Source organism: Lithobates pipiens, unplaced genomic scaffold, assembly GCF_037356315.1.
Source record: "Lithobates pipiens isolate NorthernLeopardFrog02 unplaced genomic scaffold, aLitPip1_a1.2 Scaffold_3, whole genome shotgun sequence".
NCBI lineage: Eukaryota > Metazoa > Chordata > Amphibia > Anura > Ranidae > Lithobates > Lithobates pipiens.
The window spans coordinates 182,773,302-182,788,793 of record NW_027507790.1 but is presented as its reverse complement, the minus strand read 5'-3'; the positions used below and the strand labels follow the sequence as shown (position 1 = coordinate 182,788,793).

At 44.3% G+C, this 15,492-nt stretch overlaps 1 protein-coding gene across 2 annotated transcripts in view; it reads left to right on the top strand.

Moving 5' to 3' along the window:
- Positions 1 to 15,492, top strand: part of AP3B1 (adaptor related protein complex 3 subunit beta 1) — a 588,663-nt gene that overhangs the window by 284,968 nt on the left and 288,203 nt on the right. For both annotated transcript variants that reach the window (XM_077462589.1, XM_077462588.1), the window contains exon 14: positions 2,690 to 2,799. In XM_077462589.1, the coding sequence (XP_077318715.1) occupies positions 2,690 to 2,799 (110 nt within the window). The remainder of the gene's footprint in view (positions 1 to 2,689; positions 2,800 to 15,492) is intronic.

Below are 15,492 nucleotides of genomic sequence, written 5' to 3'. Positions count from 1 at the left end.
TGAAGCATTTGCTTAGTATCCCTCAGATACACCTTAGGTATTTACAACCAGCAGTTCAGAACACTATCTATATACTGCCCCATACGGGCTGTGATCGAATCTATGCCATTGACAATGGGTCTTGGTGACCCATTGATTGACATTATTGGCATCCGACAAAATTCTGGTACTAAAAACCTTGCTTCTTTTTAGTTGACTGTCCCTCTTAAGACCTAGATGTATCACTTTCTCAATCTCCTTTCTACATTTGAATATGGGATTACTGGGCAACATGGAATAGATTTCTGTATCTTCTAGTAATTTCAGCATACTCGTATGGTATTGTTCCTTTGATAAGACAACAATTCCCCCCAATCTGGACTGATGCCCGGGTCTTCTTGTTTACAAATTTTAGCTGACTTGCTCTCTATATAGCCATCACCTATCACTATGTACTGTATCTGTGTTTGTAATTGGGATGTATTTCAGTAGAGGGCCCAAAAAATTTTTCGCAGTAGAATTTGGTGCAAACCTTAAAGCGGAGTTTCACTCAAAAGTGGTACTTTGGCTTATTCGTCTCCCCCAAATCCCCCACCCCCTTGATGCCACATTTGGATGAAAGGATTCCTGTTTTTGACAGGCACCATTTTACCACCTTGGCCCCCTCCTTAGCGCGTCTGCAGTAGGGAAATGGCTGTTGAGTCAAAAGGCTTAACTGCCGGGTTCCCTTACCAGGAACGGTGGAGACTGCACCCCGACCACCCGACAGCTGATCTGAAGATTGGCTGGGGTGGGGACATCATGGGCAACTTGGACAGGTAAGTGTCCTAATATTAGGCTTCATGTACATGGGACGAGTTTTACAACCTCTCCTGAACGATGTAACTTGACAGATGGTAACCCACGTTTAAAACGTCCGTTTTGCCATGTTTACATGCTGCGTTTAGCCGCTTTTTCGAAGCGCTTCAAAACGTGGGTTAACCGCGTTTAGAAGCTTTTGGCATCTGAAACGTCAGAAACGTTGGCGCCTGAACTCATTTTTTTGCCTTCAAACAAAGGCCTATAAACGCAACTGCCTAAAAACGACAGTAAACAAACCTGTGTACATGTACACATAAGATAACATTGAGTTCAAAAAAGTGTACAACTGCCTCTGAACATCCATTTAGCAGCAGCAGTGTACAAGGGGCCTTAGAAGCCAGCAGTTGCATTATTTGTATCTGATGAATTAAAATTTTTCATGGGGGGCTGGACCTCCTTTTTAAAGTTATTTATAGAGGTTTAATTTTTAATTTTTTTTTTTTTTTTTTTTTAAAGCAAGCATGTTTTAATTTTTTTATATTTATACCTGCTCTGTGTAATGGTTTTGCACAAAGCAGCCCCCGTTCTCTTCTCTGGTGCTCCTGGCACCCCCCCAATTGAGTGCCCCCATAGCAAGCCAATTGCTATGAGGGCAATCGTGGGTGCTCGCTCCCAGGCCCCATTCTGTGTCCATAAGTTGCAGAGAGCAGGGCTTAGCCCCAAACCCGCTCCCTCCTCACTGGCTATGATTGACAGCAGCAGAGGTCAATGGCTCCCATTGCTGTGTCTGAGCCAAAGAAAAGGGAGAGAGCCAGGAGAGACTCTGCGCTCTTGCATATTGTTGAACCAATATTGGGCTCAGTTAAGTATAAGAGGGGGCTAGAGGGAGCTTCATACAGAATATTGTTTTTTTTACCTTTTAAAGTGAAAGTAAATTTCCATCTCTTGCGTTACCTATAAGTAAGCCTATAATAAGGCTTACCTATGGGTATTGTAAATATATCCTAAATGAGATATTTAGTTTACATGCACCCAGTGACGCCACTCATTCTCTGGAGTGACTTCATCGTGGTTCCAGCCAGTCACAGAGCTGGAGTCCACCTATATGAAAGCAAGACGGGTGAAGAGCGCCTGCAGCGCTGACATCTCGGTGCTGGAAGAGCTTAGTTTTAAGATAAGTTTAACATAATGTTAAACAAGCATACTAGCACATTATGACATTACCTTGCAGGTACAAAAAAAAATATGTCCATAGAATGCATTAAGGTAAAAAAACCTCTGCTTTTTAAAACTACTTTAAGGCTGGGTTCACACTGCTGCGGGGGGGAGATCCGGATGTGATTCGCACCGCACTGCAGTGCAAATCACATCGGATCTCTGTAGCGATGCGAGTTCAGCCATACAGATAGTATGGCTGAATTCGCATCGCTCCCGCAGCAAACTCGCACGGGACCCTTTTTTTGGTCCGCAGCAGAATCGGATCGCATGGGTGTTCACACCATGCGATCCGATTCCTGTGCGAGTGTGCAGATCGCACTGCGATATGCGGACGGATCTGGGGGTGTCATTAAGATTTCATTGACACTCCCAGCAGTCCGCATAGGGCAGTGTGAACTGCCGGCGGGAGTCATGCGATGCGGGAAAACGCCGCGGATTCGCGGCGTTCCCGCATCGCTATAGTGTGAACCTAGCCTTAAGCTGAATTCCAGGCAAAATTCAACTTGTTTATCAATGTGTTGCAAATAATATCTGTTTACATAGTCTTGCAGTAACAGATATATGCCATATTTTCAGGCTACAGCTATCATTTTCCACTGTAGAAGGGAATTAGACTATAGGCCCAGGAGCAAGGAATAACATAATTTGCAGTTGTCTTATGATAAATCTCTGTGTTTTGTTTGTGTTTCAGATGCTGTAGTTGCAGAAAGTGTTGTTGTCATTAAGAATCTCCTACAAACACAGACGACTCATCATAGTGAAATTATAAAACACATGGCAAAACTCCTTGATAATATTACTGTAAGTATGTATTCAAGTAGGTTCTTATTGATAAGAATAAACTGACTGAACAAAATGCTTACTTGTTCCCCTTGGGCCACAACTCTTGCCTTAAGGCCAATAAGGGATTGTTCACACCAGTCCGTACTCTGAAATGGGTGCAGGTTAGTGGCCGTTTCATAGCAGCAGTGTGGGTTGGTGCCTTAATTAGCCCATAGATAAGTTCAACCATTGGTTTGGCTGAAAAATAATGGCTTTTTTACCCTATCCATACACTCGATTGGGATAGGATAATCCTCCACACTGATTGGCACTGATCGAGCAGGGAAAATCCCACAGGGTGGTTGTACAGAAGCTGATCGGTAAATGGACTTCTGTACAATCTCATTGCCCATACAGTTTTTCCAACATAAGGCACTGTTTAATATTTTTTTTTATTTTTTTTTTTAGTTTATTGAAATGTTGCAAAATAACATTTCATTCATTTTTGTCCACCACAGCTGAGCATTGTGAAATAAAAGCATGCACTGAAACCCACCTCAGGCGTTTTCTATGTACCTTGGCATTGGGCCTTCAATGCAGATCAACAGAACCAGTGTGAACGAGCCCCCCAACCCCGCCCCCGCTGAGCTACTGTGTGTTCGGTCAGGAGGCAGCCACACAACCTCCCCGCCAGAACAAACACTTTGGTCAGCGCTCTCAGCCATTGGCTAAGAGCGCTAATTGGATGACAATTGGCAGACCTTTTTTGGTCATGCCCCTTTGATAGAAGGCGTACTGGCTGCTGTACCCATAGGCAGAATGTTGCCCAGTTTCTATTGAACCACCCTGTGCTGCTTGATTATTGGCCTGTGTTCACGGCCCTCAACTCTCTAGACTGTCCTGTTTGTGTAAAGTTGGCTAAAATGTGACAGGTTGTAACATTTTAATTGCAGCCAGTGCTTGCCAAAGTGTGTAACTGATTGAACAGGCATTGCCTTTTGTTATTTATGAAGGGTTAAAAAAACAAGTGAAACCTGTTAGTGAGCTACTAATGCTCTTAAAGGATAGCTTTACCTTTTTACAAAAAATAATAAATGCACATTTTTTTTTGCAGGTAAAAAAATTTGCATTTATTTTTTGTTGTAGGAACCTGTAAAGCAGACTTGCCCGTGTATTTGCTTGCCGATGCACTCTGACAGAATCAATGAACTACCACAGCGCTCAGTGCCATGGTAGGTCATTAAGAACTACAAGCCGATAGCTGCTAAGGCTGTCAGAACGTGTCATTTTCCATTCACAAAACGCTTTCTGTCCTAGGATTTCACTGCTGCTGCTCCATAAAGTACATTGAATGAATGTTGTCACCTTAGGACAAGATGTGAGTTTCTGGCAGGATCACCTTGGTGAAAATAAATGAAAATGTTATAAAAAGAAAACTGATGCAGCTATGCACTATATGTAAGGACTAGTAAGCTGCAATATTTTAAATTTTTTCTTGGGTTTAGCTACACTTTAACCACTTCAATACATGTTTTGCTAAACAAAGTATGTTTTTTCTTTGTGTCTATTATAAAATAAAATTTTCTCCTTCACTGACGGGCACTAATGAGCACTGATAAGGTGGCACGGATAGGCGGCACGGATAGGCGGCACGGATGGGCACGGATAGGCGGCACTTCCTGGTTGGTGCTGTGATTGGCCTTAGCTGATCATGTGGTAAAAAGCCTACGTCATAGGCTCCTTATCATAATCGGAAATGCGGTGTGTCTGAGCAACACATGGCACAAGCGTCTTATCCTGCTGGGGGTCATATGATGTCCAGTGAGGATAACGGAGCCACATTGCGGACACCAATCCGCAACAGGGCGGGCAGTAAGTGGTTATGAACGCATTTTCGGTACCAAGTAGGCCCTTTTTTCTGCTTGAGATCAGCCTGAATTTTTGGTGGCATGGATTTGGTTGAATTAATTCTTGTTAATATTGTTCTCCCTACCTCAATATTATCATGCTGTTCCTGCATATTTGTAAGAAACTGTTGCATATTTTTTTAAATGATAAATTTAACTTTAGAAACATATAAAACCTGTATTTGAACAGTAACATGTTCCCATGCCTAGAGCCCCCACCCTTTGACAGCATGCAGGGGTTCCTCTCGTGCACAGCCATGGTCACATTTTAAAGTTGCATAATTTATTAACCGAGTTCTGTGAAAGCATGAACTACAAGTACCATCTGCCGCTCACAATGGAACATGTGTGGTTATCACCACCCTCGAAGTACATAGACATTTTCTCCAGCTTAGTAACTGAAACCCCTTACAGAGGCATGGGTAGAGAGCTGGTGAAAGTGTCTGCATGAGCGTGACATTGCATCAGGATCCACTTATGGCAGGAGCAATGCTTAGGCTCATGTGAAAAAAAGTTTATTTTAAAAAGTAGTACTTGGCCTTTTAATAAAAACTGTACTAAGGTAAAATATAATGGCCATAATACCCGCCTGTGGAAATGCTAGTTGCCTAGAGATCATGCCGTTCTACTGGCAGTGACCTGGTACAAGTTTTCCAGATCTAGAAAGTTAAAGGGAAGTCCGGAAAACCTAACTGCAGTCATCTGGTTCTAGAACTTAAAAAGTTTGTTCACCATGACAGCCTGGCAACGAGCATTTTAGAATGCGAGATCAGCAATAGTCACTTTAATTCCACAGTTTAGATTTTCTTTATACAATGAATTCTCTTTGATTGCTATAGATTAGCATTTTTGATGCTTTACTAAGGCTGGGTTCACACCGCTGCGATGCGGGAACGCCGCGAATCCGCCGCGTTTTCCCGCATCGCACACCTCCCGCCGGCAGTTCACACTGCCCTATGCGGACGGCTGGGAGTGTCAATGCTATGTTAATGACACCCCCAGATCCGTCCGTATATCGCAGTGCGATCTGCCGACTCGCACAGGAATCGGATCGCATGGTGTGAACCCCCATGCGATCCGATTCTGTTGCGGACCAAAAAAAGGGTCCCGTGCGAGTTTGCTGCGGGAGCGCTGCGAATTAAGCCATACTATCTGTATGGCTGAACTCGCAGCGCTACGGAGATCGGATGTGATTTGCTGTGCGAATCACATCCGGATCTCCCCCCGCAGCAGTGTGAACCCAGCCTAAAGGTCTGTCTGTACCCAATCACTGACTGCAGTTACCTGCTAATAGGCAGTAACCACCCTACTTTTATTTGAACGCTCTCACACTCACAATATGGTGATTTCATAAACCTAAGTGTTTGAGCTTGCATCATGTGTATATTAAGTGTTTTGTTTAATGGAGCTCTTAAAAAAAACGAAAAAAAAAACTCTAGTGTCTGCTTATTAGCAAAGCCTTTGCATAAATGACCAACCTCAAAGTATCCTCTTCTCTTGTGCAGTTACATTTTGCTTCAGCTTGTTGCTGTGGTGACTTAAGTAATTAATTTGCCTATTTTAAATACATTATTGGTAATTTTAAAATCATATTTTCTTTTAATTTGCCTGAGACTTTACAGATCATGTCAGAAATAATTTTTTTATATACCTGAGTCCATAGAATCCTGAATATTCCTCTTTATTGCAAAAGGGAATGGCAAGACAACGGTTGGTGTTTTTACCGGCACAGAACCTAAGGTCTTAAGCCTCATACACACGACCGGATTGTTGGCAGACAGACCGCCGGACCTTTTTCCGAAGGACGTGTGCCTGGATTTTGTCTTGCATACTAACTGCACACAATTGTCAGCCACGAAGGTAGTGACGTACTATATGGAATTTTAGCTCTTGAGTGCCACCCTTTGGGAACCTTCTGCTAATGTTGTGTTTGGTGAGCACTGATTCAGAGCATGCGTGTTTGTACTTTGGACTTTTGTGTGACAGACTTGTTTACAGACCAGATGAAAATCTGACATCAGACCATTCTCCGAAAATGTATTAGCCAGCCATTCAGCATTTGTTGGCCGAAAGTTGGACAGCAATTGTCAGATGGAGTGTACGAACAGTCAGATTTTAGGCAGTCTGTTATAACGCAATTCCCGGCCGAAAGTCCGATTTGTGCAAAATTCAAAAAAAGTTTTCTATAGAAGGAAGTCCGATTCAAAAACATGCGTCTTGGCACTCATTTCTCTATGTGAGAATGTATTTATAACATTACTGTATTTATCGGCGTATAACACGCACCCCAAGTTTAGGAGGGAATTTTAAGGAAAAAAAACATACATTTAAATGCCCATCAATGCAGCCTGGTCGTGCAGCCTGTCCATCACTGTTGCAGTCGGTCGTGCAGCCTGTCCATCACTGTTGCAGCCTGGTCGTGCAGCCTGTCCATCACTGTTGCAGCCTGGTCGTGCAGCCTGTCCATCACTGTTGCAGCCTGGTCGTGCAGCCTGTCCATCACTGTTGCAGCCTGGTCGTGCAGCCTGTCCATCACTGTTGCAGCCTGTCCATCACTGTTGCAGCCTGTCCATCACTGTTGCAGCCTGTCCATCACTGTTGCAGCCTGTCCATCACTGTTGCAGCCTGTCCATCACTGTTGCAGCCTGTCCATCACTGTTGCAGCCTGTCCATCACTGTTGCAGCCTGTCCATCACAGTTGCAGCCTGTCCATCACTGTTGCAGCCTGTCCATCACTGTTGCAGCCTGGTCGTGCAGCCTGTCCATCACTGTTGCAGTGTAGTTCTTGCGGTTTTCGGCCGCCGAGAAGGGCATAAAGGTGACGGGAAGGGCCGAAGGCGGCTGTAACCCACCCAGAGGCTTCAAAATGGTTGAGGATCGGTGTATAACACGCAGCCACGATTTTCCCCTGATTTTAAGGGGAAAATCGTGCGTGTTATATGCCGATAAATACGGTACTTTTATCAAATGCCAGTAAGCTAATACTTTTTTTGATCATTCCTTATCCCTACAATGAAGTGGAAAGGCTATTTATTCTTTTAATGAATCTAAAATGTATCACAGAGGTTTGAAAAACTGTCTTTATTCAAGTGTGTATGCAGCCCCTGAGAGCGATCATGCCTTGAGTACCAGGGAGTAGAGGTAGACTTCTGCTTGATTTGGGATGACAAGGGACCTTCAGCCATTGGATCTCATCACATTTTGTAATCAAGTTTCTGCTATGTACACGAACACTGAATTTTAATGCTAGGGGAAATATCATTTTTAACGGAACACTTTGTGAAAAAAAGAATTCTACTCTGACAATTGTAGGCAAATAATATCTGTAGTGATGGTGTTTGGTATATAACTTTATTTATTTTTTCACATTTCTTTATTTTCTTAATATTTACTTGCTGACTAGACTGATCCTTGCAGCAACTGTAACAAACTAGGCAAATATATCACCATATGATTGAAGGTTCTCCTTTAGATCTATTACCAATAAGAAGGCCCTCCTGATCTATAGAATTTTAGTTTAGCAATTCAGTTGCACAGCATTGTTGTTTATCTAAAAGTTTATGTGCAGTGTGTTGTAAACAGATTTTAACATGGCCAGCTTAAAATGCCAACTGGAACAAAAGATGTAGGCTGGATTCCCACCTCTGTTTTAAGGCACAATGCAGGTTTCCTTAAAATCCATAGAAATGTATGAAAATACACATTGATGCATGTTGCAGTGCATGTCAACATCAAGCATCGTCATGGGTTGAAACATGCATTGACATGTTTTCATGCATTCCATATGTGTGTAAATTCAGCCTTAACCACCTTCAGACCGGACCATTTTGCTGGTAAATGACCAGAGGTCTTTTTACAATTTGGCACTGCGCTGCTTTAACTGGTAATTGCGCGGTCATGCAATGTTGTACCCAAACAAAATTTGCGTCCTTTTCTTCCCACAAATAGAGCTTTCTTTTGATGGTATTTGATTGCCTCTGTGATTTTTATTTTTTGCGATATAAACGTAAAAAGACCGCAAATTTTGAAACAAAATGATATTTTCTACTTTTTGTTATTAGAAAAATCCAATAAACTAAATTTTAGTCATACATTTAGGCCAAAATGTATTCAGCCACATGTCTTTGGTAAAAAAAAAGTCAATAATTGTATATTTATTGGTTTGCGCAAAAGTTGTCACATCTACAAACTAAGGTACGTTTTCTGGAATTTACGCAGCTTTTAGTTTACGACTGCCTATCTCATTTCTTGAGGTGCTAAAATGGCAGGGCAGTACAAAACCCCCCCAAATGACCCCATTTTGGAAAGTAGACACCCTAAGGAAATTGATAAGTGGCATGTTGAGCCCATTGAATATTTTATTTTTTTGCCTCAAGCGATTGAATAATGACAAAAAATTTTTTTTTTTTTTTTTTTTTTTACACAAAGTTGTCACTAAATGATATATTGCTCACACATGCTATGGGCATATGTGAAATGACACCCCAAAATAAATTCTGCTGCTTCTCCTGAGTACGGGGATACCACATATGTGGGACTTTTTGGGAGCCTAGCCGCGTACGGGGCCCCGAAAACCAAGCACCGCCTTCAGGCTTTCTAAGGGCGTAAATTTTTGATTTCACTTCTCACTACCTATTACAGTTTTGAAGGCCATAAAATGCCAAGATGGCACAAAACCCCCACAAATGACCCCATTTTAGAAAGTAGACACCCCAAGCTATTTGCTGAGAGGCATGTTGAGTCCATGGAATATTTTATATTTTGCCACAAGTTGCGGGAAAATTACAAACTTTTTTTTTTTTTTTTTTTTCCCCACAAAGTTGTCACTAAATGATATATTGCTCACGCATGCCATGGGCATATGTGAAATGACACCCCAAAATAAATTCTGCTGCTTCTCCTGAGTACGGGGATACCACATATGTGGGACTTTTTGGGAGCCTAGCCGCCTACGGGGCCCCGAAAACCAAGCACCGCCTTCAGGCTTTCTAAGGGCGTTACAGTTTTGAAGGCCATAAAATGCCAAGATGGCACAAACTCCCCCCCCCCAAATGACCCCATTTTGGAAAGTAGACACCCCTAAATTTAGGGGTACACTAGTGAGACTAGGTAATAAATGGCGGGTGCCCTGAAACTATAAAAAAAATAACTAACCAACCAGCGTCACCTGTAACAGTTATATGGTGATCACTGGTGAAAGGGTTAACTAGGGGGCAATCAGGGGGCTTTATGCGGTAGTATATGGGGGTCCCTGGCGCTATAAAAAGCTGCAGCGAACCTAAATACCTACCTGCCTAACTAGCGTCACCTGTGACACTAATACAGTGATCAGAAAAACGATCGCTTATTAGGCTGGGTTCACACTGGAGCGATGTGGGAACGCCACGAATGCGCGGCGGGTTCCCGCATCACATGCCTCCCGGCGGCAGTTCACACTGCCCTATGCGAACTGCTGGGAGTGTCAGTGAAATGTTAATGACACCCCCAGATCAGTTCGCATATCGCAGTGCGATCTGCAAACTCGGATCGCATGGTGTGAACACCCATGCGATCCGATTCTGCTGCGGACCAAAAAAAGGGTCCCGTGCGAGTTTGCGGCGGGTGCGACACGAATTCAGCCATACTATCTGTATGGCTGAACTCGAATCGCACAGAGATCGGATGTGATTTGCACTGCAGTGCGGTACGAATCACATCCGTTCTCATAAACCGCTGCAATGTGAACCCAGCCTTAGTGACACTGGCGACGGGGGGTGATCACGGGGTTAAACCTTTATTGGGGGGTTAGGGGGGTACCTTAGAACTAAAGGGGGCTAACCCTAACTGCCCTAACAGTTATTACAGTCACAAATGACACCCGCCGGGTGATCAGGGGGTTAAACCTTTATTAGGTAATAAATGGCGGGTGCCCTGAAACTATAAAAAAATAACTAACCAACCAGCGTCACCTGTAACAGTTATATGGTGATCACTGGTGAAAGGGTTAACTAGGGGGAAATCAGGGGGCTTTATGCGGTAGTATATGGGGGTCCCTGGCGCTATAAAAAGCTGCGGCGAAACTAAATACCTACCTGCCTAACTAGCGTCACCTGTGACACTAATACAGCGATCAGAAAAATGATCGCTTATTAGGCTGGGTTCACACTGGAGCGATGCGGGAACGCCATGAATCCGCGGCGGGTTCCCGCATCGCATGCCTCCCGGCGGAAGTTCACACTGCCCTATGCGAACTGCTGGGAGTGTCAGTGAAATGTTAATGACACCCCCAGATCAGTTCGCATATCGCAGTGCGATCTGCAAACTCGGATCGCATGGTGTGAACACCCATGCGATCCGATTCTGCTGCGGGCCAAAAAAGGGTCCCGTGCGAATTTGCGGCGGGTGCGGCGGGTGCGACACGAATTCAGCCATACTATCTGTATGGCTGAACTCGAATCGCACAGAGATCGGATGTGATTTGCACTGCAGTGCGGTGCGAATCACATTCGTTCTCATAAACCGCTGCAATGTGAACCCAGCCTTAGTGACACTGGCGAGGGGGGGTGATCACGGGGTTAAACCTTTATTGGGGGGGTTAGGGGGGCACATTAGAACTAAAGGGGGCTAACCCTAACTGCCCTAACAGTTATTACAGTTACAAATGACACCAATGCAAAAAAAAAAAAAAAAAAAAAGCAATTGGTGTCACTGTGACTGGGGGGGCAGGGGTAATTGGGGGGTGATCGGGGGGTAAAGGGGGGGTGTGAGTGTGCCTGGCATGTTCTACTGTGTAGTGTAGTGCTTGTGCAACTCACCGATGCTCTCTCCTCGGTGCCGGAACGAAAAATACCGACACGGAGGAGAGATTACATCACTTCCTCTCCTGTGTTTACATTACATTACAGGAGAGGAAGTGATGTCACGGGACATTTTCATTCGTCGGGAGCGATTGCGAGGGGGTGGCCATGAATGAATGGCCGTCCCCTCGTCCGGTATCGCTCCCGAACGAATACCGACCGCCGCAGGCACCAGGCGGGGGCCCGGTCGGGCCCCCGACCCGCGGGCAGGCAAGGACGTACATGTAAGCCCTTATGCCTGCCCGTGCCATTCTGTCGACGTACATCGTCGTGCGGCGGTCGGCAAGTGGTTCAGTTACTGTTTAACCACTTAAGGACCGGAAGGTTTTACCCCCTTAATGACCAGGCCATTTTTCCGATACAGCATTGCGTTACTTTAACCGACAATTACGCAGGTGTGTGGTGCTGTACCCAAAAAAAATTGATGTATTTTTTTCCCCGACAAATAGAGCTTTCTTTTGGTGGTATTTGATCACCTCTGCAATTTTTGTGCTATAAACAAAGTAAAAAAACAAAAACAAAATAAAAATGGCAATTTTGAAAAAAACTACAGTATTTTTTTACTTTCTGCAATAATACATATGTCAGAACGGAGATCTGCTTTATTTACATTGGTAGATCCCCGTCCTGCCTCTCTAAGGAGCGATCGCAGGTGCACGGTGGACATCGCAGCCGCTGGATCCACACATTGGCTCCCCTGCTGTGCAGCAGGCGCGAGCAGGCCCACGGTATCTCATGCACAAAACAACGTAATAGGGCCGCCCTGCCACAATATATATGGGATGGGCGGTCTTTAAGTGGTTAAAGGAAATAGTTAATTTCTGCAGTACATGCACATTTTTTTCATGTTTTCCATGCAAGTACAGAAATATACGGTTGATGGCCTAGAAATCTAGTGAGCTCCCAACTTTATATTTTGGGCTGTGGGGATTTCAGCAAAGTATTTGCAACAAAGAAAGGTCAGAGTGGGGTCATTGTGTAGTAAAGAGCAGAGCATAGTTGCGTGTCTATTAGGGCTCATGCACACTGCATCTCAAAGAAGCTGCTCCTACAAGCTTTTAAGGTTTTTTGAGCTAATTTTTTTCTTTTTTTTTCAAGCAAAAAAGGTTCCCAAGTGGCCAAAAAATTTGCAAAAAATCTCAAACAGATTAAAAAAAAAAATTAGGAAAAATGAGCTGAGTGGAGAGTTTGTGAAAAAAATCCTTATGCGCAAAGAAGCTCACTAAAATATGCAAAAGAGCACAACAAAGCACACGCTTCTTCAAGCTAAAATAAAAAGCTCTTATGCCTGTTAAAGCGGCTTTTTTTATTTTTTCGCTGCAGTATGCATGAGCCCTAAATGCTTACATGTAGTGAGAAATATGAAAAAAAGGCATGTGATCTACAACCCTAATTCCAAACAAGTTGGGATGCTGTGTAAAAATCTACATAAAAACAATGCAATGATTTGCAAATTTCATGAACGCATTTTTTATAGACCATAAAAAACAGTAAACATATCAAATATTTAAACTGAGAAAATATAAAATTTTAAGGAAAAATTGGTAATTTGAAATTGGCAGTGACAAGTCTCAAAATAGTTGGGACAGGGCCATGTTTATCACGGTGTAGCATTCCCTCTTCCTTTAAACACTCTGTAAACATCTAGGAACTGAGGAGATAACTCTCCTCTTGGGTCTGGAGGATGTGACACCCATAATTGCTAAAAAGAATGTAAAATTTAGGTTTGCCTGACCACAGAACAGTTTTCCACTTTGCTGCAGACCATTTTAAGGCTGGGTTCACACCTATGCAGTTTTAGTGCTTTTTGCATTTAGAAAATTTGCACTACAGTCCATTTACCATGGTTTCCTATGGAACATGTTCTATAGAACAAATCTGCAAAAAGCACTAAAAATACATAGGTTTGAATGCAGCCTAAATGTGCTTTCGTCCAGAGAAAACAGCAATGTTTTGCTTCTTGCATGATAGAACTTTACCTTGTTTTGTAGGATGGTATGGAAATGATTTTTGGAAGCATTCCTGAGCCCATGCAGTGATGTCCATCACCCAACCATAGCTTAACTTTATGAAAGGGGAAGGGGGTGTATACCCTCGAAATGCGTGACATTTTTGTTGTATGGTTTTATGAATTATTGAGTTGCTACTTTGTTAGTACCCACCTTTTTTACTGGTTTTATTATTCAATAAATGTTTTGGGTAATGCACTTGGTGTGCGCACCTTCCATTTTGTTTTTATAGTGTCTATCAGATTACCCCATCTGAGGAGGACAGCATCCGCCTAGTCTTGGAATACTAATGTCCTTGTTGTTTTTTTACCTCAGACCTCTTAGCGCTGGAAGTGATTTATTTTTTCTTGTCTATCACAGAACCGTGGCTGTGTTGAATGCAGTGCCGTCTGAGGGCATGAAGCTTTCGGGCATCCAATATTGTGTTTCAGCCACAGTTTTCTTCCGATTCTCTGAATCTTTTATTATTATAACGTTCTGTATGTGATGATATATTCAAAGTCTTTGCACTTTTACCTTGAGGAGCATTATTCTAATTTTATTCTGTGCCTCCACACATTGAAAAAGATGGGAAACATTGTTTGGTTCTCTAACTTTGCTGTAGGTGCGATCATCAGCTTTTGTGATGGGAAAGAGATTGGATGCAGTTCTGCTGGGGGGGGGGGGCCTGTTTCCAGGAGGAAGAGGACTGTCATTGGCCACTGCTAAAGCCAATCACATTCCTGCTAACCCCGTCCACCATCTGGAGGAAGATGGCTCATTTGGTTGTCACTACCAATCTCAAAGAAGAGATTTCACTGTGATTGAGAAAACCACAATTGGGTGACAGTTTGTGGCATTTCTGTTGACTCATTTCTACTTCCTTTCACCACTCTGAATATCTTTCATATCAAAGATGAGAAGAGGGTACAGCGGTGGGGCAGATGTGAAAAGAGGTACAGTGGTGGAAGAGATGAGAAGGGGGTTCAGCAGTGGGTCAGAAGAGCAGGGGGCTACAGTGATGGACCAGATGAGAAGAGGGGTTTGGTGTTAGGATAGGCGAGATGATTCAGCAGTAAGACAAAAGAGCATAGGGAGGTACAGTGGTGGGGCAGATGAGCAGGGAGCTACAGAGGTGGAAGAGAGGAGTAGGGGTTTCAACAGTTGGACAGACGAGCAAGGGGGGAGGTTGAGTGGTGGGGCAGGAGAGCAAGGGGTTACACTGGTGGGGCAGGAGAGCAAGGGGTTACACTGGTGGGGCAGGAGAGCAGGGGGTTACACTGGTGGGGCAGCAGAGCAGGGGGTTACAGTGGTGGGGCAGGAGAGCAGGGGGTTACAGTGGTGGGGCAGGAGAGCAGGGGGTTACAGTGGTGGGGCAGGAGAGCAGGGGGTTACAGTGGTGGGGCAGGAGAGCAGGGGGTTACAGTGGTGGGGCAGGAGAGCAGGGGGTTACAGTGGTGGGGCAGGAGAGCAGGGGGTTACAGTGGTGGAGCAGGGGGTTACAGTGGTGGGGCAGATGAGAAAGCGGTTACAGGGGTGGGGCAGATGAGCAGATGGGTTCAGTGTTAAAATAGGTGAGAAGATGATTCAGTAGTGAGACAAAAGAGCATAGGGATACGGTGGTGGAGCAAATGTGCAGGGAGTTTTAGTAGTAGGGCAGATGAGCAGGGGGGTTACAGCGGTGGAACAGAAGAGCAAGGTGTACAGTGGTGGGGCAGATGTGAATGAGGTACAGTGCTGGGAGGGGTAAGAAGTGGGTTTAGTGGTGGGACAGAAAAACAGAGGGAGTAAATGATGGGGCAGATAAGCGGGGGGGTTACCGTAGTGGGACAGATGAGCCGGGGAGGGGTGGGGTTACTGTTGATCCAGATGAGAAGGGAGTTAAAGTGGTGGGAAAGATGAGCAGGGGGGTTTCATTGTTGGGGCAGAGGAGAAAGGAGGTACATTGGTGGGACAGGTGAGCAGGGGGCACAGAGGTGGGGCAGATGTGCAGAGGGGTGC